The sequence below is a fragment of the Neovison vison genome, chromosome 3 (genome assembly GCF_020171115.1).
Source record: "Neovison vison isolate M4711 chromosome 3, ASM_NN_V1, whole genome shotgun sequence".
In the NCBI taxonomy this organism is placed as follows: Eukaryota; Metazoa; Chordata; class Mammalia; order Carnivora; family Mustelidae; genus Neogale; species Neogale vison.
The window spans coordinates 28,331,121-28,357,510 of NC_058093.1; the positions used below are offsets into that span (position 1 = coordinate 28,331,121).

A 26,390-nucleotide genomic window follows, 5' to 3' on the forward strand; every position below is an offset into this window, starting at 1 on the left:
AGTAGGTCCAGTGGGTCCTGCTGTCTCCTCACTGTGGCCTGGGGCAGAAACCCCAGACTCCCAACCCCACAACACAGGCCTCAGCCTGTGAAAATGATGGGTATAGCTGAGGAGATCTGCAAGAACCTTCCTCTCCAAACTCTGTGGCTCCAGGACACAGGGAAGAGGGCCGGAGGCCTCGGGGCCCGGGAGGCTGAGAGGCATCTGTGAGGCAAAATGGGCAGGTCTCAGTTCATAACTGCTAATACTCACTTCTCTGAAGCATCGCCCCCAAGCGGAAACACAGCATCCAGGGCCTGTCAGCTCCTGGGATAATCTCCCCTCAGACCCTCCCACTAAGAGCGTTTGTGGGAAAAGAAAGAAAGAAAGAGAGAGAAAAAAGCTGATAGAACCTTTAAAGAAACCAGGCTACAGAGAACCAGGACCCAGGTGGGAGGTCAAAACATCTAACACGTCAGAGCTGGAAGGGACCTCAGCCTCCCCCCCGCCCCCCCGATCCAAGGCCCCCTGGTGAAGGAGAGGAGGACACAGATGCGCAGAGCCACACACAGAAGGCCTAGGCTGGCACCCTCTTCATTTCACCTCATGCTCTGACTTGTCATTTGAATCCTGTCTCTAATAAGTTAAAGGCCTCCAACCCAATCAAGTCCCCTCTCTGCTTACGTCCCATTCCCTGCTTCACGTACAACACAGAATTCATCTAAATCGAGGGTTAAGCTGAGCCACAAACATGCGAACTCCAGGAAACTATCAAAATTATGTGCATGGGTGTCCCGACTCACTCATGTGGGAGTGGACCCATCACTGTTCTGAGAGCCCCAGAGGCATCCAAGCTCCCAGAAGGACAGACTTCCTACCATCTGTGTTGATAAGCCCCAAGCACGGGCTTCAAGAAGCCTACTCTCGGCTAAGACTGCTGAGAAGGCCTGCTTTGAGTGACATATATGGAGTGCCCCCAGGCAGCAGAAGAACGTGCATCCCTTCGCCCATCGAGAGGGCTGGCAGCACCCCCAGGCAAGCTAGCGGGGGTGCGGCTGAGGTAGGGGTCGACACCAGATGGCACCGCCCTGGCGCCTGGAGCTGGCTATGCCTGAACCCCAGCCCAGCTTGCCCGTCAGAACTCAGGCAACATCCAGGGTGAGTGACAGCTCATGGGGGGGGCGGGGACAATAGGCTATGTGCCCAGTCATCTGAGACCTGTCAGGAAAGAGAGCTACCCCCGAGCCAGCCCGGGCAAGCTACTCAAGAATGGCCATTCCCAGACCCAGAGAGCAGGAAGCGGCCACACAGCAAAGCCGCACTTACCTTTGGGAAGCTCGGTCACCACCTTCCCCTCATCCTCCTCTGAGGGAAGATGAGAGGAGAGGTAGGAGGAAGGAGAGGCAGGAAAGAGAGGCAGGTGAGGAGGACAGGAAAAGCAGAAAGGAGAAAGAGAGATCGATTAACAGAGATTATTTCCTGAAAGACAATCCGCTGAGAAAAAAGAGGCAGGAAAGCAGGGGTGAGACCAGGGCAGAGGAGCCCAGGGTAAGAGGTGAGGTCCACCCTGACACGGCCCTGCAGGCTCAGGACACATAATCTAAAGAGGGCTTCAATCTCAGGGACAAAGCTGGCCCCCACTCCCAGACCCTATGCCTGGGGCTTGCATCTCAAGCAGAAGTGTGCTGGCTGGTGAGAGGAAGCCCCTGGCCCCTTGTGCTCCCCGGTGACTCAGTGTCCCCCGGCCATGCAAACACCTCCAAGGGGGAGGCTGTGCCGGCCGTGTGTCCATGTGGGTCACACATGCGTGTCATTGCCCTCCTACCTGGCTGGATCAGTCTTCTGGTGACTAAGGAAGAAAAGCAAAGTTGACCCCAAGAGCCCCAGCCCAGCCCTAAAACCAGAGACAACCTTCTGGTCTCAACCTGTTCAAAATGGCCACTCAGGGACCAGCGCCCTCTACTCTTTCCTTGCCCACAGGGAGGAGGGGAGCTGGGGGATGTGGTGAGGAAGTGAGAGGTGGGAACTGGTGTGTGTGTGTGTGTGTGTGTGTGTGTGTGTGTACGGGGGGCATAGAGCCAGGCTTCTGGCAGGGAGAAAACCAACTCCAAGGAAACTGAGGCCAAGCGTCCAAATCCCCAAGTCAGAGCCCCTTTGGAGCAGCACTGACCCTACCTGTCCATGGGCACGAGGTTGTAGAGGGACCTATCCCCCTCAACCCCTGCAGAGAGCCCCCCTCCTCAGGACTGACCCCACTGTGGGCACAAAGCCAGGCTTTCTTGTTTCCAGAGGGTCCTGAGGACCCATCACCTCTGGGCATTTTTTGATGAGATCCCGAGGCTCGGCCCAGGACCACAGGGGTCCTCCAACCCCTACTCCTCCCTCTGGCCTCCCTACCGCCTCCCTTCCAGCTGGAGTCACTCACCACCTGTAGGGTGCAACAGGATGTCCGCGGGGTTGTGGGGTTTCAGGCCAAGAGCAGACAGAGGTGTCTTGGCCAGACCTGGAGGGGAGCGCACTGTGCCAAGAAGAAGAGAAGAGACACGGGGAGTGAGCCTGGGGATGAGGGAGGTGTGGGGAGAGGAAAAGGGGGGCAGGAGTGGGGACACCCTTGAATGAGGACATGTTGGTGAGGGGTGGGCAGCAGGAAGGAGGGCAGGGGAGCTGGTCCCAGTCCCAGGGGTTGCTCCCTTGCTCCCACTGCCCTTTCCTGTTTCCGTGTTTCTCCATGGCTCCAACAGCAGAGTGAAAAAGTCAGCAAATGCCCCTCAAGCCGGCCCTGGCCCTCGACCTTGAGCAAATAACTTTTATCCTGGGGCCCCCAGGGGCATCACTGCGGTCCCCTCACGTCGCCATAGCTCACAACATACACACGGCTTTCCTTGGCTATCTCTGACTTCCTCCGGATTATATTCTCGCTTCCCTCATCCTTTCGCTCCCCAACACACACACAAGTCCTTCCACACTGTGCACCTGGGTGGGCTTAGAGAACAAAAGGAAATGGGAAAACAAGAAGGCACATCCTGAAAAGGACGGAGGGAGTAAGGGATCACGGGTGGAGCCAAGGCAACCCTGAGACCGCTGGGCAGCCCTCGGCTGAGGTCTGTGACCCCCAGCCAACCATGCCACTTGTAAACCCCAGAAAGAGAGAATTTCTCAGTGTGGGGCTCTCTGTACCCCCAAAACCTCGGTGTTCCTCTGGCAAGAGCACCAACTCCCTGTGCAAACCCCAGGGCCCTTCCCAGCTGCCTGGCTGGGCTAGAGGTAGCATGGAACATGCAAGGTCAGAAAGGGCCGTCCAGCCTTGTCCCACCAGCCAAGGACGTGCTGAATGGCACTCCGAGCTGAACGGCAGGGTGGTTGGTATGCCCAGTCACATGATTTCTCGGGGGCAGCTGCCATGTCTCCTATCACGGCTGCTGGGAGCACGCAGAGGCCACCGGCCCTGAGGACAGGCAGCCACACAGGTCAGCCAGAGCCCAAGCCTGCTTGCCACACACCAATGGCCCCAACAAATGAGCTGTAGCCCTCGGGTGCCTGGTCCCCACATGGCAGCTCCAGGACCCTCCTGGACCCCTCCTCCTTTACCCAAAGGACAGAGAGACCCACTGGAAACAAAAAGCTACAGTCTCTCACTATAAGCAACATACATAGCTTCTCTGTGCACATGTGGGTATATACACAAGTACACACAGAAATAGTGAGAAATCACAGGGACCCTGGATGGGGCAGACTGTGTCTGCACACTGTCCTCAGATGTCCAGTGGACATAACACAGCAGCGGGGACAAATGTGTACAAATGCAAACATCCCAGTAACAAGGTAAGGCTAAGCTTGCATGTCTCTATCCCTCCCTCTCCTTACACACACACACACAGACACACACACACACCACACAAAGATTCAATTTCTGCCCCCCCACCCCCCGCCCATTACTAAAAATGGCGTCTTGCAACAGACCCTTATTAATGTTTATCAAATGAATGAATGAATCTGAATGTAATTAACCATGGAGGAATGAGCCCAGCCTCAGAGACCACAGTCCCTTGAACACCCATGGAGCATCTCCAGCCCACAGGCCGCATGTGTTGGTAAAGGAGGTGCTGCAGAGGCACAGGGCGACCACTGAGACAGACAAAGAGGACAAGAGGCAGGGGGAGGTTTCTCTTGGGTCCACCTCCAGCTCCTCCAGCTCCCTAGTCGCTCATGCCTCCGTCCCCTGGCATCGGGCTCTTCTGCTGAAGCAGACGAGTGGGCAGCCCCGAAGCCAGGCAAGGTTTTTGCTTCCCGAGAGAGGAATTCCTTGCATTTCTCCGCCTCTGTCCTCTCTCCCAGCCCTGTGTACTGATGAAACCTCTGACTTACTCTCCCCGCTGGGGAAGCAGGGCTGGCCAGGGCAGCGAGTGAAGAACGGGAACAGACACATATGACAAAACCTAAGCCTGACTCTGCCCGGATGGCTTCCATCCCACATGGGGTGGTGCCCAAGATCCTGGCTGACTGGACCAACAGCGAATCGGAGCATGCGGGAGGGTGGCGGGTTAAGACCACCCTCAGGAGGGAGAGCGATTCCAGGGAGTCACAAAAGGCCACGGAGTTGCCTCTTGGGTAGCCCGCCCTGGGCGCGCACTGTCCGAGATGGCAGGGGGGACGGTGATGGCTGTACAGCCAATCAGAATTGAGATCCGCTCCAGGTGTAACACATACCAGGTCTCAAACACTTGGTAGGAAACACGAATGCGATGTATCTCTTTATATTGATTCCATGTTGAAATTATAATATTACAGATCTTTCGAATTCTGTAAAACGTCTTAAAAGTAATTTCACCAGCCTCTTTTCACATTTAAAAATTTTAAAAAGATAGAGCACTGGGCGTTAGAGGCGACTGATGAATCATTGAACACAACATCTGAAACTAATGATGAGGTACGATGTGTTGGCTGATTGAATCTCAATAAAAATTTTTAAAAATTTGTAAGATATCTCATTAATATTTTTATCTTGATCTATCTGTTGAAATGATAATGTTTTAGACAGTTGGGGTTAAACAAAAAAAATACTACGGTTTACTTCTCCAGTTTTCTATGATGTTTTTCAATGCAGCCACTAGAAAATGCTCCATCACAAATGTGACTTGGGCTGGATTTCCACTGGGCCACGCTACCCTGGGGAGGGTATGGCTTCCACTCCCAGCTTTGGCTTCCTGCGTGCCCCAGACAGCAGCCCATACAAGGTCCGCGGCCCTGGACACATTCTCCCCTCAGGACATCCAGCCCTCGGGGGAACGTACTGCCAGCTCTGGTCTCCGTCCTCACCCTCCACCCTCCCTGGTCTCTCCTTCCTTGGTTGCCCCAGGCCTGCCACGGGGACCCTGAGTCCTTCTCAGGCACGTTCCATCGCTGTCATTCCACGGCTACCCCACTTCCAGCTTCCCCGTCTCGTCTACCATAAGGTACACGACCCCAGCCCTGCACTCATCCAGATCTTTGGATGGAAAGGCCTCTGCCCATCAGGGCTTTGCCTCTCCCATGAGTCCATCACGGGCTAGAGACTGACTATTCCTGCCCGGACACTGAGAACAGATGAGCTGGGGACTCCTTTCTTCCCCTGATGAAAACTTAGTAGGCTGCGTGAAATGGAAGAGGTGCCCGGATGTAGATAGAAATGGGGCTCAAGAGCAAGGAGATCAAGGGGTACAGAAGATCAGAGATACACAGCAGGTCACAGAGAGTCACTTTAGGATGGGAGGGTGGAGGTTTGCACACAAGATGCAAAACCTCTCAATGATTAGGAAAATTCTAGACTTTGGGAGGCCAGAGACCCCGCAGAAGGTCAGTAGGATCCCGATGTGGGGGGTGGCTCTGCACCCCCACATGTATGCATGTGGACAGTGGAAGGAAGGGGAGCCGGACAGGGATGGTGAACTGAGACGAGCCATCTAGACCCAGAGCGACAGATCTCAGCCCTGCCCTCTGTCAGCATCTCCCCACAAACCCGAGGTGCTTACTCAGGCCGGGGCTGAGAGAGAGCCTTGCGGGGATCCAGGGAAGACAGGCTTAGTGAGGAGCTCTTACCCCCACTGGACGGTGGGCTGGTCGGGGAGGTTCCCTCCATCTCCTCAAAGGCCTCCTTGTAGCTGTGCAGATGGGGCTGCGGGAGAAGAAGAGGGGAGGTGGGAGGGGATACCCACCGGTGGCTGTGACCCTGAAGAGCATGGGTTTCCCAGGTAACAAGCACACATGTCCCCTTGCCAGCCCTACCACCCACCCCTCCTCGAGGAACCACAGTGTCTAAAGGGAGATCCTGGCCATTCATGGCCCACCTCCCAACCCCAACTCCTTTGTCACTGAGAGAACGAGAAGTTCTATTTGCAAAGCCATGATCCAGCACGGGTGGAAATCAGGAACACTTGCCTTGGAAATATTCCGCAACAGGGCCAAAGAGAATGGGGCTGGGGATGGGGAACTCGGGTCCTGCCAGAAGGCAGCAGAGAAAAGATGTCCAAAAGCCATTTTTAGCCAGAATGATTCGCTAGCCTGGATTTTATGGGACATGGGTCACTCATATCAGAATCTTCCAGCATGGATGTTTAAAATGCCTATTCCTAGGCCCTGCCCCAGATCTAATATGGTGGGATCTCTGGAGGTGGACTTGGGAATTAACATTTTTATCAAGCTCCCTGGTGGTTGTTTTGCTCTTTGAAGTGTGAGAGCTACTGCCTCCCATGACAGACAGACATTTTGGCATTGAAATTAGATCTCCCAAGGAAACCCCACACCTAGAAAGAATTCAAAACCACTCTTGTCAGTCTATAGGGCCTGGCTGGGAGCTTAGAGACTGTGGTCATCTGTGTCATACCCTTACCATCCTACTAAATAGCACTCTTTAGGAATCAAGGAGGGAACTTTGATCTCAGTGTTAATCTAAAAAGAGGGAGCATATAAGCTATTTAGGGAGGAAATGCCAGATTCCATGTGCCAGCGAAGAGACAGGGGTGAGGACTGAATTTCCTGATAGGGCAGGGCCACACAGGTGACACTGTGACTCCTAGACCATTGAGGCGGGCTCCACTCCTCTCTCTCTGGCCACAGGATGCAGCCCAAGGACTCACCTCTTTGGGTCGCCCTCCAGGATTGAGGGCGATGGTGAGAGCCAGCTCAGGGGAGACGCACTGGACAGGGGAACGAACCCCAGGGCTACGGGGGGACGCGGGTTCTGGAGACTGGTTCTCATACTGTCCATCGCTGGCTGCCCTCCTCCGGAGAGGGGCGGGAGGCTCTGCAGGCTGCTTCTCCCGAGCCTGCACCCCTGGGAGGAATGCGGGGCAGAGAGGGCAATGAGCATTGTAGACGAGAAAGGAGCGATCAGGCCCAGTTCCCCAGAGAAGGAGGTGTGTCTCAGCCAGGGTCCACACTGGCGCTGGACCTGTCTCACCTCCGGACTCCCCACTGCCTCCCTCTGCCCACACCCCAGGCTTCCTCTGCAGGGTGGGGGATCCACTGAGGTGGGGCTGGCCTTCCCCAGGATTCTCCGCCCTGCACAGGATTGGGGCCCAAAGCACAAAGGGCTGATACGAGAAACAGATGTCAATGCCTTTCAAACCCTGGAGGCCGAGGGCCAGGGCTTCCAGGCAAGTGAGGGAAGGTGGGGAGAGGAGAGACCGTCTCCAAGGTGACTGCATCAACCAACAAGCAACATCAGGCCCGCGGGGAAGAACTTGGGAGAGAGCAAATAATGCATCATCTCGCAGATGGCGCTCCCAAGAAGAAACAAAGAAATGACTAAGCCTTGTCATGAAGTCCTCAGCCCCAACTGGACCCTAGAATATTGCTGGGCTTCTCTGAGGTTCCCCACCCTTCCTCCCGTGCACCTCCGACAACCTTTACCAACCGCCTTTATGTTGGCCTCTCGTCTACCCTCCCCTCGTTGCGCCCAAAGATGGTCCAGCTTCCCGCCCCGACCCTCCCCTCCCCTTGGAGCAGCAGGCCAAGGGCCTGAAGTCATGCGTTCCATCTGCCTTTCTGCATTCCCTTCCATTCCCCAGGCCGCGGCAGGCTGTTAGCCTCGCCCGCCTTCCTTCCTACTCTGTCTCCCCGCAGCTGGGCTGAGCCTCACTGAGCTGGCTCCAGAATCCTAGAAAACGTACTCCCCACGGCCCAGAAGCCAACATAGGCTTCTTGTCTTCGGGATTTTGTGTGAGGACATCCGCAGCTCTGCCTTCACCACACCCCCTGCAGGGGTAGGTTAAGCGAGGGGAAATTCTGGGCTGTACCAGAAGGCACGTGGGACCCTGGCTGTGCCGGCCTTGTGGCCGCACATCGGGACGCCCTGTCCCGCGGCACTCTGTGCACACACACACACACCCGCATGCACGCACACACACACCACTGGTCCCCCCAGGATGTGCCTGTGAGGCCCGCTCCAGACTGAATCACCTGCCCTCCATGGTGGGGTCTGCGTGTCCCCTGCTCCGGCTCTTGGCACAGCCATTAAGGCTGCCATGAAAATCCCAGGCTGGGAAGCCTTCTGACCTGTCATGAACAGCAGGCTGCCGACACCAGACTAGGGGAGGACACACACTCGCTCACGCGCACACGCACACACAGTCCCTCGGAGACACGCACTCATCCGATCACATAGCCGGGGGCCCCATCCGGAGGGCAGCAGGACTGGTGTAGCATCTACAAGGCAGACGGACCCAGGGGGGCATGGGGGGACGTTTCAAGCCTCCTCTTGGGACTCTCTACAATTCAGGGCAGCCTGCCTGCTGTCTCAACCGAGAGAAAAGAGCCCTGGACGGGACAGCGAACCAGACTCACAAACTGCTTGACTTAAAGCAAATAAGGCCTCCTCTTAAAGTGCCCTGATTTTCTGAATAGAAAAATGCGAGGTCACCCAGTCCTAACAACGGTCTGTTAGGACCAGGATAGGACCATCAAGCCAGATTAAAGACGCAGCAGGCTCTCCCAGGGCTGGGCAGCTCCTAGGACCCCAGGCCGCAGCCACCCCAGGCTCCCAGCCATCAGAGAGGGGGCTGCCCCGAGCACCACGCCACGTCTGCAGGGGCTTCCTGCCTGCGCCCCACTTTTCCCACCTCCACCGAGTCCCTGCCTCCTGGGCGGCCTGGTCCAGAGCTGCCGCGTGTTTCATTCCTGGCAAAAACATTAGAAAGAAACAGACATAACCATTGATTTTCTAATAATAATTGTGACAAAGGAGGCCCATTTGGGAAAGGCTCTAGGGGTTTGGAGCTAAGTTCAGCTCCAAGGTTAAAAGAAATGCATTAAGGCTGGTTTCAGTTCCGGCTCACCCAGCCCAGCAGCCTCTTTCTGGCAGATCCCTGTGCCTTTGCAAGAGGTGGCTGGGTTCCCTGGTTGGGGATCTGATGTCTGCCCTTGAAAAGTGGGTCTGTTTCCATTCGAGGCCCTAAATCTCCCCGAGGGACAGAGAAAATGTTCTCCGGTTTGCCCAGAAGCACCCTCCACGATCAGGCGCTGAGCTGGCTGTAGCCACCCAGAGAAGGGGCCAGACCGCCCAAGAGGGGCTTCTCAACGGTAGAGGAAGCAAGATCCTCGTATAGTCAGCTATCTGAGAACGACCACTCCTCCTCAAATGGAGCTCTCCCGCAGTGGGGGGAGGGATAGACAGGACGACCCCCAAAGAGCTGGACTCTGCAGAAGGGGAAGACCCCACATTCCACTCCCACGGAGATGGCCGCTCCCCCTGCAGCGTGCCCCATGGCACCCGTGGCCAGTCAGAGCCTCTCACATTCTCTGAACACAGTATCTCACTGTTGTTCCCTTTGGCAGGCCCAGACATGCCCCAGAGCGCTGGAGAGCCATGTCCCCTCTCTCTTGTCCTTCTCTACAGGAGGGGAGACAGGGCATGGCAGCGGGGAGGGAAGAGAGCCCTATTGTTCCTCAGCCAAGCTGGGACGGCTGGACACAAGCTAACAGCCAGTGTCACAGAGAGAACACCCCTCCCTCATGTCCCAGAGACTGAACAATGCTAAAAATAGGTTTAGTCCCTGCCACACACCTCCACACCACCACCCTCAACCCCAGGACTTTCTCGGTCATTTGGCCTGGTTCCCTGTCTCTGTCGAGGCCTCTGTGTCCACGTGCTCCACTCCCTACACGCGTGCGCACGCACACACACACACACACACACACACACACTGACCTCTGGGGGCTGAAGCCCTAGCACACACCCAAACACCCACTTTGTCAAAGCACAGGTGCCCCGAGTCCCATAGACAAACGCCTGGAGTCAGGTTTCATCACACGCTGCCCCTACCCCCCCTGGCCCCCAGACTGGCCACGGCCACCCCCGCAGACCCAGCTCTTCTTTCCAGCCTTCCGATTTCCAAAAGCCTGGATTCCTCAGCTCTAGGTGACGGGGCTGGGTGTCCAACAGCATTACTGGGGCTCCGAAAGCCAGGGTCTCCGGGAGGCCACCTGCCGGGCCAGGGCACCAGAAAGCCACACGGCGATCACACTAGCAGCCCTAGGGCAAGCCAAGCCAGCTCCCCTCGGGACAGGCCCACTGTCCCAGATCTGCCCCCAATGTCCAGGTCCGACTGAACACTGCGCTCCCCACCACTGGGCCGAGAAGGGGTGAAGGGAGGGGAGAGGAGGAGGACAGGGGGCATTCTGCTAGAGCCATCTCCCCATTTTCCATGGACTGGGAAGAGGAGGGTCTAGGCAAACACCAGATACTGCCCTTAGGAGTCAAAAATCCCCACTACCCCTACACCTTTTCCTGGAAGTGCTCAAGGCCATGACCTGGAGGGAACCTGAGCATGGCCTATCTCTCCCCTGGGCCTCCAGGCTTGGAGGGGCAGGGAAAATTATGGGGCAACTCCCTCCCAGAGCTAACAGCCTATGGGCAGACGCTAGTGGGCATCACCCTCCATGCGGGCATATTGGGGCACGTCAAGTCACCATGCAAAATAGACATGGTAGGCTATGATGACTCCCTTTTCCATGGTAGGAAATGGAGCTCTGAGTAACTACGAGACTTGCCCAGGGTCACAGAGGTGGTCACTGGCAGAGCCTGGACCACGCCCAGGGCTTCTGACTCTTGGACATGGGTCCTGGGATCAGAGATTCGGGATGAGGTCGGAGGGGGAGCCGTGTCCCCAGAGGACCATGCTCAAGAGTAGACAGAACAGCAGGTGCCAGGGCGCCACTCTGTCGTGAGCCTGGTGACCCATGCAAAGCACAGCCTGGCTCCTGCTGAGACCCTGGCCCAGGAGCCTGGGTGGTCTGGCCAGGGTGGCCGGAGGGCTGGACTGTCCCCGCCCTCACCGAGCACTTACTGCAAAGGCATGTGTGTCCATGGGGAGCCTGAAAGTTCATCTAGTCACCCCAGACCCTGTTCCTAGCAAGTAAGGCCAAAGCCAAAAGCATCAGGCCTGTGTCCATGCAGAAGTGGGAGCACTCGCTCATGCAGAAAGGAGGGGGAGAGAGTCTTGAGAGAGGCAGGAGGGAGAAGTAGGCTGTGGCGGAGGTGGGGGGATGTAAGGAAGTGCCGGGGGGGGGTGGCAAAGAGAATGGGAAGAGATGGAAAGAAGAGGACAGAAGGAGGAGGAAGAAAGGTAAGGGGGATGGAAAAAAATGAACCAGGATGAGAGCAGGCAAAGGTTAGAAGAAGTAGTCCATGAGAAAGAGGGGAAGAGAAGCTGAAAGCTACAATGAGGGCCAGAGACTGGTAAGGGGGAAGGGGTGGAGGGGAACCAACCGGAGAGAGAGGAAGATCGGAGCCGGTGGAGAGGACGCAGCTGGAAGCCGGTGTGTCCCATGCCCTGCAGCTTGGCGTTGTATGCTGCCCACCCCGACCCCGGGGAGCCGGCAGGGAGGGAGGCAAGCGGGAAGAGAAGGCGGGGGGCAGGGAGGGGATGACACCAGGCAAGGGAGGCACCAAGCCCACGGCACAGAGGACAGATGGACACAGAACACATGGAGAACGCAAGGGACGAGGCATTAAACAAGACGAAACAAAACAGAAACAAAGAGAAAATCAAGATTAGTTGGTGTTCTGAGTCTGGGATCTGGCCACACACTTGGAGGGAGGTGGGAGGGTGTCAGACAAGAAGAGAGGGTGAATCCGGGGTCTTGCTTCCCCAGTGGGCAGGTGGACCTCCTGCTGTCCCTCAGGATGCCACATCTCTCACTTTTCTAACCCCAGCATGGGGCAAGCAGGTGCTGGCCCGGGACCAGGTGAGCAATCCTATTGTCCCACAACTCACCTGTCCTCACAGTCAGCACGGCCCCATCCTGGGACCAGGTGAGCAATCCTATTGTCCCACAACTCACCTGTCCTCACAGTCAGCACGGCCCCATCCTGGGACCTCTGTCCTCTCGTGGTCACCTGCCTCTTCTGGACCCAGCGGTGACTCTACCAGCCTGAGCCCAAGGGCCACAGTCCCTAGCATCCTAGCATCCCCCTGCCCTTCATCCTTCCCTCACCCCCACCTTTGTAACCCTCTTCCCTGGAGTCCCTTCCACTTCTACTCCTGCCCAAGGCTGCTGGGCACCACCATAAAGTCCTTAAGATGAGCCCCTCTTAATGCACTATGAAAACCTGCTACACCCTCCTTTTATGTGCATTCACTGACTCCCTGTCCCCACGGGGGCTGCACAGGAAACCCTGCTCCCTCCCCAACACACCGCCTCACAAGCTAATCCACACCAGCTTCTTGGCCACTTCCCTCTCATGCCTCCAACTGCCAATTGCAAGAGGCTCTGGGACTCAGCCCTGGGACCTCTGCTGCATGTGTGTTCCCCCCAGGTGCAACCACACGTGCCACACTTCACATGACACCATACACTGGCAACCTTATGTCCCGGCATCACGATGCCCACATTTCTAAGTTCCAACCTCTCCCCGTGGCAGCTTCGAGGGCATCTCCCAACTATCATGGCCAAAATCACACTGCCGACATTCCCTCCAAGTCTGCTCTTCCCGCATCCTTACCCATCTCAGCAAGGAACAACTCCATCCTTTAGTTGCTCAGGTTGCGAGCTGTCCTTGACTTTTCTTGTTCATTTCCCATGTCTAGCCTTGGCTCCGCCTCCCAGACTGTCTACAGCCTAAGCACTTCTCACCATCTCCACAGCCACTGCTCTGATCAAAGCAGCAGCTGCCTCACCGTCTACCTCCCTTCCATCCTGGCCACACCGATCCTTTTAGAACGAGTCAGATGACATCACTGCTGTGCACACAGCACACAGAGTAAAAGCCCAAGTTCTTAGAATCACCTACAAGGCCCCCTGCAAGCTAGCCTCCAGGCCCATTACCTCTTTGACTTCGAGCCCTACTCCACACCTCACATCAGGTACACCCCAACCTCAGGGCCTTTGCACTTGCTGTTCCATCTATACATCCCCTCACTGCCCAGGGCAGCCTTCTCTGATCCTATGTCAAGTGCAACCACCTACCCACTCTCAACTCCTCACTGACACTTTCCTGCTTCATTTTATCTCTGTGCCACTTACCACCATCTGACAGATTATATATGTATTCGCTTATGTGTTTATTGTCCATCTCCCCCATGAAGGCAAGCGTTTTTACCTTTGTTTACCACCATTTTTCCAGACCCTAGACTAACACAGATGAGGAATGCATGCTGAATGAATGACTGAATGGACCTGGATGTAGTCTCCTCTTTCCATGATGAAATGTAAAAGTTGGGTTCTCAATTCGAGGTCCCAAAGCTTGACACATATATTTCCCTGTATCTGTATTCATCCTTCACTCTTACTCCACAAGAAGGTATCTCACCTCCTCGTTGAGCCTTAATCATCCATGTGGGCTCCTAGGCCTATATCCCCTTGTCCCTCCTTATTGGTCCTATTCTAACAACTTCTTTCTTTCTCTTCCATCTTTTTCTTCTTTCTATTCCCTCCATACTCAACTTCTGCTTCTCCTCTAAAATCATTCTCATGGCTTCTATATTTGGGGGAGGGGTGGAAGGCTCTTCATATCAGCCTGCATTCTTCAGCTACCATCCTCTTTGCTTTTATCATACAACCACTCAAAAGAACAGTGGGCATCCTGGCTGCACTGCCTCTCTGCACTCACCCCTCAGTCCTGCCATCTGCTTTTCACCACTACTGCTCTACTGAAAATATGTCTTTGAAAATCCCTGGGGCCACCTAACTGGAAAGCCCAGTGAATTTTCCCCAGTCCTCCTCCTCATGATCTCTCCAGTGACACTGTGAACCCCCCACCCCCGCTCCTGGAAATCCTTTTCTGTCTTGACTTCTGTGGTGACCCACTGTCCCTGTCTTCTCTCACTGTCCTAAATGTTTCTTCTCAGCCCCCTTCCCCTCCATTCCTCTCATAGCCATTTCATCCTAAGTTCTTTTCTCTCCATGCCCTCTGACATAGAGATCTCATTCATGAACAGTGCTTTAACCCATGTCTTTGTGAGGATGACTCCAAATTCTATAGTTTTTTCTATTTTTTCAGGCTCCAATTCCAGATGTTTAGCTGCTTACCATACATGTCTATGTACAGGCTCTACCATCACCTCAAACTCAAAATAAGGAACACTGATGTCTTCATCTTATATGAAATCTGTTCCTTCTAACTCCTGGCTTATTAATGGAACTAGCATTCTGTTCCTATTCATGGAGCCTCAGAATCCTCTTTGATGTCTTCCTCTCCTTTACCCAATCAGTTTGTAAGTAAGTACATTGGCTCTACTCTTATAGTATCGTTGGCACCCATCTCTTCTTTTTCATCTCCATGGTCAGCACCCGAATACAATGGCCTGACCCAGTCTACTTAATAAACAATGACATCTCCCAACTCAGAGTTTCTCCTATTTTGCATTCTTCCTGCTCAGATCCACCAGATACATCTTCCTAAATTACAGCTCTGATCATGGCATACTCCCAACTAAAACATGGCCACAGCTTCCTACATTGCCACTAGATAAGATTCAAGCTCTTTAGTCTGGTATTTTAAGACCAGCCAGAGGCAGGTCCCAGGCTACCTTCCTTGACTCTCTCTCACTGCCAATATGCTCTCAATCTACTATATTCGTCAAACACTTATGCTTTCCTGTGTTCTTCAAGAACCCTGTCTCTCCCATGACCCCATCCACTTCCAAACTCCTATTCCTCTCCCAAGGCTCTTATTTAAAACTCACACTCAACATGCTCCTCAATCTCTTCCACTGATACTGATCTTTCCTTTTTCTTCACTCCTGCAGAACTTTCTCCATATCTCACTATTGGGAATGACTTCATTTTAAAGTTCAAGTTCTTTCTCCCCTTACTAAACTCTAGACTCCTTAAAGATAAGATGCACATCTGATCGCCAACATGCATAGAAATCTCTACCTCTAGAGACATCTGAGATCAGTCCAGTCACAGACTCAGGATCATAAGATAACATGGACTCAACGACTCTGGCTCCTATTTCTTTTTCTTGTCTTATTGCACTGGCTAAGATAGCCAATACAATGTTAAGTGATAGTGGTGATAACAGGCATACTTATTTTGTCCCTGGTGTACCAGGAATGCTTCTAATGTTTCACAAGAAAGTGTGACATACGCTACAGATTTCTGGTACCTACTGTTTATCAAGTTAAGAAAACTACCCCTATATTCTCTGAGATCCAAGCTGAAATAAGAGATAAGGAGTCATTGGATCAAAATGGAATGAGCCAGGGATCTAGTATTGAGGTATGGAGGAGGTACTGAGCCAAAGAAGAAAAGGCAGACCTGCAGGAGAAAAGCCAGGAGAAACCAGATCAAGTTCATGGCCATTAAGGGGTTCTCCCTCAGATCTGAGCTTCCTGGGTTACATGTTCAAGCTTCTTGCAGAAGAACATAGAAGCAGCAGGAAGAAGTGGTACTAGCCTGTTGCCTGACTCCCAGGTTGTTGTACACAATGATCCTGCCTTTGCACCTCTGTTTACACAAGTACTGCAGACACTCTGCAGGGTTACTGAGGAATTTGTGCAAACAGGACCTGCTGACCTAAGAAATACTTTCATGACAGAGCACGGACCAAAAAGGCCCCTTTATAGCCCTGAGGACCAAATATATCTGTCCCCTCTCTACATCTAATCCTTTCTCCTGACTGATTCACTCACAGTTGGGGGAGAAGATGATAGCAGGGTTGGGGACAGAGACATTGTACCAACATCTCTCCCTCCCTATGACTCCTTGGCAGCCAAAGCCTGAGCAACTAAGGATATGGAAGTTGACAGTCAAGACTTCAGAAGTTGGTAGGAGAGGAAAGGCTGAGGGGAGATACACATTAAGATGGGCATCCTTCTGGAGCTATTAAGATACGGCTTCCTTTACAGCAAGCTCCAGGAGAGCTATACAGAAGGATTTTCTGGTAGGGAGAGCAAATTCACTCTGCTTCCTCAGAGAATCTGTCCATCATTAGGTTAGAGTGTTACTATTCCCCAGGCTACCTCAATTCTATAAAGTAGTAAGAGGGCCCCATTCCTCTCCCTTGAATAAAACCTCTGACAAAGAAGCCAAGGGTCCTTCTCTCAGGAGCTCAAAGGTGGGAAAAAGCAGAAGATGGTAGCCCCATGTGGACCACACCACAAAGCCCTTCACCTCTAGAGTTAGAGAGCTACTCATCCTGTGTTTTGACATTCAGTTAAAAGCAATGATGTGCTTCTGGACCAGCTCTCCAGGCGAGGTGAAACCCTGATGGCCAATATCCATGCCATAAATACTTTCATCAGAGCCAATCTGAAGTTACTGAAAGTGGAACTAGGGACCATGCTCTGCTCTGGACCAGCTCTCCAGGCGAGGTGAAACCCTGATGGCCAATATCCATGCCATAAATACTTTCATCAGAGCCAATCTGAAGTTACTGAGAGTGGAACTAGGGACCATGCTCTGCTCTGAAGTACAGCAGGACATCCCTACCCCCCCACCAGGTCTGCCCTCAGCTGCTTCCCCAAACCCAATGTCCATCCCCAGGGAGGGGTCTCCCTCTTACCCTGCAGCTGGTATGATGACTCAGCTTCCCTACATTTAGGGGGAGGGGTGGAGGGCAGAGTCAGCTGCCCAGGCTCCTCTTCTCCTGTCCACTGAGGGGCTTGGCAAAAAGTCCCCTAGCCCCCATCTCTAGTCCACCTCTGCCTGGCCTGACCTCCACAGTTAAACAAACCCACAGGATTTCCCACTGAGTGTGGCTGCCCCCATGGAATGGTCATGGCCTTAGGCCAGCAAGAAAGGAAGAGAGCCCTTTCCACCCCTCCCAGCATGGCCCTGCAACACTCTGCCATTTCTTGTCTAGATCTCCCCAGTAAGCTCTCTGGTTGCCCCATCCCCTCTACTACCTCCAGAAATGAAGCCCATTCTCCAGTAGGAAATGGAGCTATGTTTCTCAGCACCTGCTGCTCATACACAGACATCCAAAAGCAAGCACTAACAGGAGAGTTGAACAAGGGGAACCTTGGCCTCCCCACCAAAATGAGACATACCTAGAGGGGACCCACCAGGGATGAGCACTCAGATAGACCCCTGGCCTTAAGGATACCCTCCTTTCTCTGTTATGCCTCTGGGAGGGCCCAAGGGGGAAACTGAGTCTATAGAAGCCTCCCTCCCTCCAGGCTTCTCCATACCTTCCCCCAGGAACTGAAGCCTGAGGACAGCAGGCAGTTGCAGAGAGCTTCCTCTCTCTGCCTAGAAAATCTGCACTCCAGCCCCAAAGTTACCACTTCCAAGCTTTCCCTGATTGCTCCAGTTGGTAAGCCTTGCTTTCCCTCCAGCTCCAGGGCTTTGGTCCCCACCCTGTCATAGTACAGCTTACATTCCTGTGTACCTGTCCCTTTACTATAAGACACTGATCTTTGAATCTCAATGCCTGCCTTGGAGCCTAATGGACAGGAATGCAGGGAGGGATGGCTAGCACGTGACAGCCTCTTCCCCAGTCAAAGCAGCACCTGCCATGGGGTGAAGGCTACTCTTGTACCTCCCCCAGCAAGATCATCCTAGACCAAAGAGGGTGGGCATGGAGGGAGTAGGAAAGGAGTCCCAGGGCTGGTGGTCCCCACGGCTCTTACCTGCTACCCGGTGGGCTACCAGTCCCTCCAGGTTCAGTGGTTCCTCGTCTGGAGTGCGGGATGGGTCTGAAGTTGCCTCCTTTGGTGGGAACTGAGGCTGAGCGGGGAGGCCAGAGAGAGAGACTGGGGGCTGCTGAGGCCCTGGAGGGCTCTGGGTGGTTGGAAGGAAGGTGGACGAGGAGGAGGAGGCTGGGCTTTTCGGACGGAAGCTCTGGCTGGACCCAGCAGGACATGGTTGATAATCGTAAGGTGAGTATGGCCTGCCAGAAGGGAAGGACTCCAGGGCCAGAGAGGACCGTGGGGCCGGCTCAGGGGTTCCCAAGGAATGCCCACTGGGGATGTAGCCAGACCTGGACTGGGTCAGGGGATGGGGCTGGCAGGGGGAGCCAGAGAGAGGCTGGGAGGATAGTGGGGAAACCCCTGGCCAGGCCCCTGGCACGCTCTGAGACTTGTGCAGGGGGGCGGCTGCCGCGGCGGGCTCCAAATCCAGCATCAGCATGTTCAGTGCTTCGATGGACTGCTCGATCTCCTGCTGGGAGGCTGCCCTTGGGAACTCAGGGAGGCCGGGGGTGGGGGTCTCTGCCAGTGGCTGAGGGCTGGGCCTGCTATGCCCAAGACTCTCCAGGTGGGCTCTCTCCTGCTGGCGAGGAGGGGGACGAGGCTGCTGTTGCTGTTGCTGCTGCTGCTGCTGCCAGGAATTCAGACCCCTCTGCACAGCCTCCCGGCTGCTGCCACTGCGGGCCGGAGCTGGGGGCAGCTGGGGCTCGCTCTCCGGAAAGGATTGGGAGCGGAACATACCGCTGGGGTCAAGGCCATAGTGGGAGGTGGTTACTGGCTGTGGCCAGGCTGGATGGGGCCCCTCCCGCTGGTAGCCGGCTAAACCCTCCTGTGCCGAGTAGGAGGGCCGCACAGGGACAGGGTGTCCGACATGGGCAGGCGCCGCCCGGCTGGCAGACTCATAGGGGTAGCCCCCGCCATTGACCATCGGTTCCGCTGGGTAAGACTTGTCCAGACCGTTGGTCAGTGAGGACAGGGCCTCTGGGTAGCCCCCCTCACTGGTGTTGGTGACCCCGTCCAGGGAGGACAGTGTGCCCATGCTGCCCACGCTGTGCCCATCCTGGTTGGGCAACTCATCATCCAGGATGTCCGTCTCCCGCTCGGATGCCAAGGCCCCGCCGTTGACGTGAACCTGGGCTGGGACGACGTGGCGGCCGGCGGTGGGTGCAGCCGGGCCCCCCGCGGGGCGGGACCGGAGATGCTGCGTGTGGTACATGGGTGCTGGCTTCTCTCTCTCGACGCCAAAGCCACTGAGCAGGCGGTCCAGCTCGCGCTTCTCCTCAGGACTCAGGGCAGCGGGGGCGCTGGTGGGGCCGGGGGCCGGCTCATCGGTCTTGTCTGTCTTGGTGGAGGCTGTGGAGTTGCCTGAGTCGCTGCTCACAGAGAGGGTGTGCTCCACGTGGTTGGGGGTAGCCGAAAGGGCAGGGCGCACGGCGTTGACGGCCCCAGTGCTGCCATGCAGGGAGTCCTTCTTCTTCACCTTGGCATACAGGCTCCCATCCAGAGGCCCCTGAGTGTGTCCCACCACTTCTGCAAGACAGCCGGAGGGCAAACGACAGGTGTCAGTGAAAGGCTGGCACACCCTCTCATCTCCCAGAGGGAGGGAGGGAGGAGCTGCCATTCCCTAAAATCTCCTTGTACCACTCAAGACAGAGCTGAGGTCAGGGATGTGAGGGACAAGGACAAAAGGACCTCTACCCAGCTGTGGGGCCCTAACACCCAGTTCCAGGGCTGTGAAGCCAAAGTGGGCGGGGAGGGGGAGCCTGGGAGCAAGGGGCCCCAGTCTAAAGCATGGCCCTGGCATTTCACCAGCCTCCCAAGGACCTGAAAGTACTGGGTCAAGATGGGGCTCTGCAAAGCCAGCAGTCCCCGCATCAGAGGCGACGCGCCTTCACTCAGAGTGCTGGGCTCCTGGGATTCTGGAAAGAGGATCCAGAGAGCAGGAGGGCAGGGGAAGCATCTTAGGGATCCAGAACACAAAAGGAGATGTTCTCCTCAAGGAGGGGTGTCCCCTGTGTCATTCTGTCTGGGGACCCCATGAGCAATACTTTCTCTGAAAGGAAATAGTGAGTACTGGGTGGCTCAGGGCCAGAGGGCTGACTCAGGAACGAAGAACGTCCCCACCCAGAGGGACTCAGTGATTTCACACCCTGTACAGTCAGCAGCCCAGCTTCCAGCCCCGACACACACACACACACGCCCCTCCCCTCCCTTCACTCCAAGGCAGGCCCTCAGTTGGCAAGAAAAGCAAGCGCCCCCCCCCTCAAATAGGGCAAAGTCCAGCCAGACACCAAGAGTCACACACACACACCATCCACACACAGGAAAACCAGACACAAAGACGTCCCGAGACACACACGCCAGCTGGTAATCACCCAAGCCAAACACCCACAATTCACCCAAACTGAACCCCTGGTGCACTCTCGGGGTACGCTAGATAGGTGCCCCCGAGGCAATTTACACAAACTTCATTTCCAGTCCCACGAGTCAGGGAGTATCATGCCTCCTTCAGGAACAGGAGAAAGTGAGATTCTACAGATATACGGTATCTGATAAAGATGGGATTTAAAATCAGAACTAATTTAAGATTTAATTAAAATAAAACTAAATTAAAGGCAAAACTAATTTAAAATTAGAACTTCAAAAATCATCCCATTCTTATTATTTCACACCATCTGTCATATAACACACATGCAGAGTAAATGAAACACGTAAAAGGCAGCAATACCCCAAAATAAATACTTAAATCTAAAGCCACAATCATTTCAGAAAATACAAGCGCCTACCATGCCCAAGGTTCAGCCCTCAGGCCATAAGTGGCAGCCTCCAAAAATAAACACTCGTACAGAAGCCCACAGCCAAAAACAAGGGATCAGACAACCACAAAACAGGAACATCGTGATCAACAGACATACACACAAACCACAGGCCGACCAAATGACGTCACCGGGAGCAAGCGCAGCGGTGCCCAACGAGGCACAGCGTCCACGCACACCTCCCCAGGGCTGGATGCTCTCTGCCCATTCACCTAACTCTCCAGACCCATCTCTCTGTCCCCTGTTTTCCCCGGGGCTTTGGGACCTTGGCCAGCAGCAGGTCCCAAGGGACACTGGACCAGAGAGTGGCAGCAGCCCCGGACTTCAGGGGATGGGGCTTGTTGGGATCGGGAATGGGTCTGAATCTGGTCCTTGTGCTGTGGCCCCTAAGGGCTGCTGAGATCAACTGGCCTGTCCTCGCCTCTGCAGGTGTCAAAGCTACTGAAGGAGAGAGGCTGCCTGCATGCCGGGTTCTTTCAAAGAGCTGGGCTCCTGCCACACAAAGAAAGAGACCCCAGCTAACGGCTTCCATGGGGGGAAGCGTCAAAGACAAGAGCTCTGCTCCACTCAGATTTCTGGGGGTGGTTCCCAGGAAGGGGGGGAGCCCTTAGACCAGTCAGTGGTAGGCCGAAGAGCTGTCCTTCCTTCCCACTGTGCCTGGAAAGTGGCTGGCCTCAGAAAAGGAGGCTCACACTGTGAAGCCAGCAAGCTCCTCCAGCCGTGGCAACCCCTAACCTCCCAAGTTCATGCTCATGTGGTCTGGGAAGTGGGGGTAAAAACAGCAAAGCAAAGGGTAGAGTGTCCAGCTCCCCGTTTACACTTGGGGGGAATGAGAACCACTGGGTACAAACCAGGGTAACACAAAAACTATTGTTTCCTTCAGGGAGAAAGGAGACCCACTCCCGCATCTCACTTGGGTTCATAAAAGAAGAGCATTTGGCAAGAGAGCTATGAAAGCATCCCCTGAGGGAGACAGGGAGGAAGAATTCACACTACCAGTACCTGATATCTTGCCCCTTTGGGCCCCTTCATTGATTGCAACAACATCAATATTAAACCTATTCTGCCATGTAATTAACCCCCACACAGACCACTCTTTGCAGCAACATCGGAAACAGTAACTGCCAGGCCACTGAGGCTGAGTTAGAAAATCGAAGAAGTGCAGATTGTTTAAATCTTTTCCGCACGATACAAATGGAAATGTCTATTGCTGTCCTCCAAGAAGGAGCCGGCTGCTCCTGACCACCGAGCACCTGCCCCACACTCCAGGCTGTCCTACACCTTCAGTGGTCTCCGTCTTCCCATCAAGAGGGGGCTTTGAGGACAGCCAGGCCCGTCCTGGGTCTGTCTAGCCCCCGGGAAGGCTCTGCTGAAAGCCCAGTGTGTTGGCATGACCCCAGCATGGCAGGTAGCCCTGTTCCCCCCGTCAAGAGATGAGCGCCGCGCCCCCCAGCCCCCCACACCGGTACACACATGCTCGTCCTTCCCTTCTGCCCGCCATTGCGGCCACATTAAGTGCTACTTAGCAGGACCACAAGAAGCCGGAACACAATGTCGGTTTCACTCTGTTAAGGCAGGAAGAGCAAGAGAGAGAGGCAGGCAGAACAACGAAAGAAAGAGCCAGAGAAGACGGTGGGGGAAGATGGCTTTGGGGCTCTCAAGTTGGGGGGCCACGAGATCCGACTCAGTCCCAGCAGCCTCTGGGGGCACAGCCAGCTCAGGCAAATCCTCTCAGGTGAGAAGGCATTGGACACCCAGTGTGGCAGGGAGCGGGGACAGAGGAGGAAGCTGCCAGACCAGGGCCATCGGTAGCGGCACAGGTCACCAGGAGGAGAAGGACAGACAGCCAGGTAACACAGGTTGCAGGCAGCCCAGAGTGGGGAGCTCCCAGCCCTGCAGGTCGGCCAGCCGGAACGTCCTGTCTTGTGGGCCATCTCCCTGGCTGCTTCTCTAGGGAAGCCGAGACGCCCACAGTCCCTTTAAGGCCCCATTTGCTTTGTCTGAATATGTCTCCTGGCTCCCCCGGCAGCTGCCCAAGCCCCAGCCCCACCCTCGACATCGAGGTTGATTGCACCAAGAGGCCCTTCTTCCACGGCGGCCGTAATCCAGATGTGCGAGTCATACTTTTGGAAAGCTCTGAGGAAAATCCCCAGCTGACTTGGACATGGACCTACTCCTAGGCTCCCTCCAGCAAGCCACAGAGGTGTGTGTGGTGCTAGAAGCCCAGTATAGGCCAGGAGGCAGGGAAGGAGAGACATGTGCTGCCTGCATGCTGCAAAGAGAACGGAAGGACTATGGGAGGCAAAGGTTACCCGGGTTTAGGACAGTTGTTTTCCACCTTCGAGGTTCATAAGAATCTGCTCCAGAGATTCCTGAAAACGGAGATGCTGGGGTCCCGCCCCCAAAGACTCACTCATAGGCCCGGGGCGAGGCCAAAAAGCAGTATTTTAACTCTCCCAAGGCTCTGGGGCTCACACAGGTGGACGATATATTGAGAAACACTGACCCCAAAAGTCAGCCCTTTGGATCTGAAAAGAAGGATCCCCATTTCTCTTACTAACGTCTAGTGGAGAAAGACTGCTTATTTGGTGGTCAGGAGAGATGGCCCAACCATGGAAAATAAAAGGCTCGAACCTGGTCCGCTCTAAGAAAGAAGGTTCCTCTGGTGGTCAGCAAGCAGCGACCCCACCTCGTCCGACCAGCAGGCTGGTTTTGAATAGTGAGTGACTTACTAAGGTTTTCAGGCTGGGGCCCTTCAGGATAAAAATCCCTTTGGGTCCATGTCCAGCTGAATAGCAATACATTAAGATATACTGCCCGGAGCAGAGTGACCAACCAATGTGGAGGAAAATCAAAGCATGCCAGTAGGAAGAGGCCACATGCCCACCCTGGATACCGGTAGTTTGGAGGTAGACCTGGGCCCGGCACACCCAAAGGGTCCTTCAACAGGGAGTGGGGCATCAAAGGCTGTGAGCAAACGCCTAGGAAGTAGGTGACCTTTGACAAGGGCTGAGGCTTGGCCAAGAAGAAGCAAGGTCTGGACATGTGAACCGGAAATTTCATCACAGACTCTCCCTCAGCCATGGAGGGAGCCAGGCGGGGCTACTGAGGGGCAGCATGTGGGAGCCAGAGGATGGCGCTAGGTACCAGGGAGGCCCCAGGGCTGTGGTTCTGGAGAAAAGCCAGAGGAGAAGCACCCCTTCAACTCCACCATTGTGCCAGATACAACCGTTACTCAGAAGGACAGTCCCCATCTTAATGTCAAGTCGCTTAACCACACAGAGCCTGGCTTCCAAGCCTGGGGGGTGAAGATTCAGATGCTTACCTGCAGGTTTGCTGAGTGACAGGACTCGGGAGCTAAGTACCTGAAACTAGGCATGGCACATCCTGGCATGCTATGTTCTCCTCTTTCCCTCCTGTTTCGCATGTTTTAACAGCTCCCATCATCCACCCAGTAAGGCCCAAACCCCCCCTCCACTGCTGGACAAGCCATACCTCCTATCATCTGACCCCCATTTGCCTTTTGAAGCTTCACCTTCACTGTCTCCATACCCCCAACACCCTTCACTCCTCTTACTATTCCTATGCTTTTCCTACTCTGGGCTTCCCATCTGCTGTTCCCTCTCCTAAAAAATCCTTCTTCATGTTTCCCCCCACCCACCCACAACTCTTAAACTCCTTGGAAAACCCCTTTCTCCTCCTTCAGGTTCAGCCTGAACTTCTTTGGGAAGCATCCCTCAACCTAACACTTTCCACAGCCCTCCAGACTGAGCTTAACCTCTTCTGAGTTTCTCTTGCCCTGGGCAGACAACTCCTGGAACACAAATCACCCGGAGGCTGGTCATGACTGCCATCCGTATTTGTCCTCCCACTAAGTGGGGGCTCCTTGAGAAAGAGCCTTTGTCCCCCACCCCCCGCCACCCTGCCAGTGCCTGGTTCCCAGAGGGTACCCTTCACAATATGGTCTATGCGAACAGTGCCTCTTAGAGCTTAATGCCCAACCCACACGGCTTACAGCACCGCTCTGCAGAACGCAGGGCCTGGCACACATCGCATGTTTCATAAATGCTTCTTGCATCACATTAAATAGTCCAAGAATTTATATATAGTCCTGTCGGCCCCTGAGGCACTCTTCTTCCACTACCATCCAGAGACGTGACAAATCAGAGGTTCAAGGTGGACCCAAGCTTCTCCCGAAGGAAAGAGAAAAGACAAGCCCTGCAGCTAAAACATCATGAGAGAGAGGCATCTACACAGCTGGTGGCCCAGGTGAGGCACAGCGGAGGTCCTGAACCAGAACCCACCCCAGGGAGGCCCTCAGACGACCTGGAGCCATACTCCAGGCGGGCAGACGTTAACTTTCATAGCTAAGGACGCTTTGGGATATCTGATGAAAGTCCCGACTAATTGCCCTCAAAATGCATAAACACAAATTGTGCACATAATTGCTGGGGTCCTCAAAGACCACCTATGGATCTTCAATGTCGACGTATGAATCTAACAGGTACTGCCTCTTGGGCTCCTTCTCTGTTGCCTGGGATTCCACGCAGAATGCCAGACTGCCTCGGAGAGAAACAGAAGAACACACAGAAAAGGACGATCTTCCGGCTGGAGGAGCGCAGGTGGGGCCCAGCCCAGAGGAGCCCACTGAGTCGAAGCCCGCCCTGGGGAGGGGAGTGTGAGGCGGGGATGAGGATGGACAGCTCAGACATGACCTGGGGTCCTCTTGACACGCCATGGCAACAGTGGCGGGGATCTCCTGTGACCCCGTCTGTGACAGTCTTGGCCCCAACCCATGCCAACCTCCCATCCCACAGCAGCCAGAGACTAAGGCAGCCCTTTGTTCCTCCCAGCTGCAGAGAGATCTGGAACATCTCCAAATGGGAATGGGCTTCATTGGGGATTCTGAAGGTCAGCAGAATTCGCGGTGAAGGGAAGTCCCCAAGTCTCTGAAGGGAAAGCACACAGCCTCTGGGATGGAGAGCAGGCAACAGGTGCAGCCCAGGAGACCTAATAAGGTTCACACTGGGAGGTGCCCACTCATGGGCATGGGGCCTCAGGCCCTGTGGGCCGAGACAGATGAGGCCAGGCATAGCCAACAGACACCTGTCTATCTTCCTGCTTGAGAGCACTCAGAGGGAACCCCCTGCCTTCTCAGAGACTGGACAAAAGAGAAATAAGATTCTTCTCAAGGCTGATGTCAACCTATTCACAGGTGGTTCTGTGCCCGTATAAGTGACCACTCTAGAGTCCCCCACAAACTTGCCTCTGTCGACTTGGGGGTGGGGCAGGGGGGCACAGGAAAGAGAGAAGGTCCAATGGCCAAATGGGGCCCTGGTCTAAATGTCAGCCGGAGGGCCCCAGGACGAGAAAGCCAGCATGCAAACAGAAATGGGAACCAGAGCCCCTCCCACGGGCTGCTCCTGTCTCCCGCTGCTCCAGGAAGTCAGCCAAGCCAAGACGGCTTTCTAAATCCATGGAGATT

At 54.8% G+C, this 26,390-nt stretch overlaps 1 protein-coding gene across 4 annotated transcripts in view; it reads right to left on the bottom strand.

The window, feature by feature from the left end:
* The window catches only part of TNS1 (tensin 1), a 179,771-nt gene that overhangs the window by 25,745 nt on the left and 127,636 nt on the right, over positions 1–26,390 (bottom strand). For 3 of the 4 annotated variants that reach the window (XM_044241576.1, XM_044241578.1, XM_044241577.1), the window contains 5 exons: positions 18,033–19,619; positions 7,092–7,288; positions 6,055–6,130; positions 2,405–2,497; positions 1,805–1,828 (listed from right to left, as the gene is read on the bottom strand). In XM_044241576.1, coding sequence (XP_044097511.1) covers positions 1,805–1,828; positions 2,405–2,497; positions 6,055–6,130; positions 7,092–7,288; positions 18,033–19,619 — 1,977 coding nt within the window. The remainder of the gene's footprint in view (positions 1–1,804; positions 1,829–2,404; positions 2,498–6,054; positions 6,131–7,091; positions 7,289–18,032; positions 19,620–26,390) is intronic. The other variant, XM_044241575.1, reaches the window with a different exon arrangement.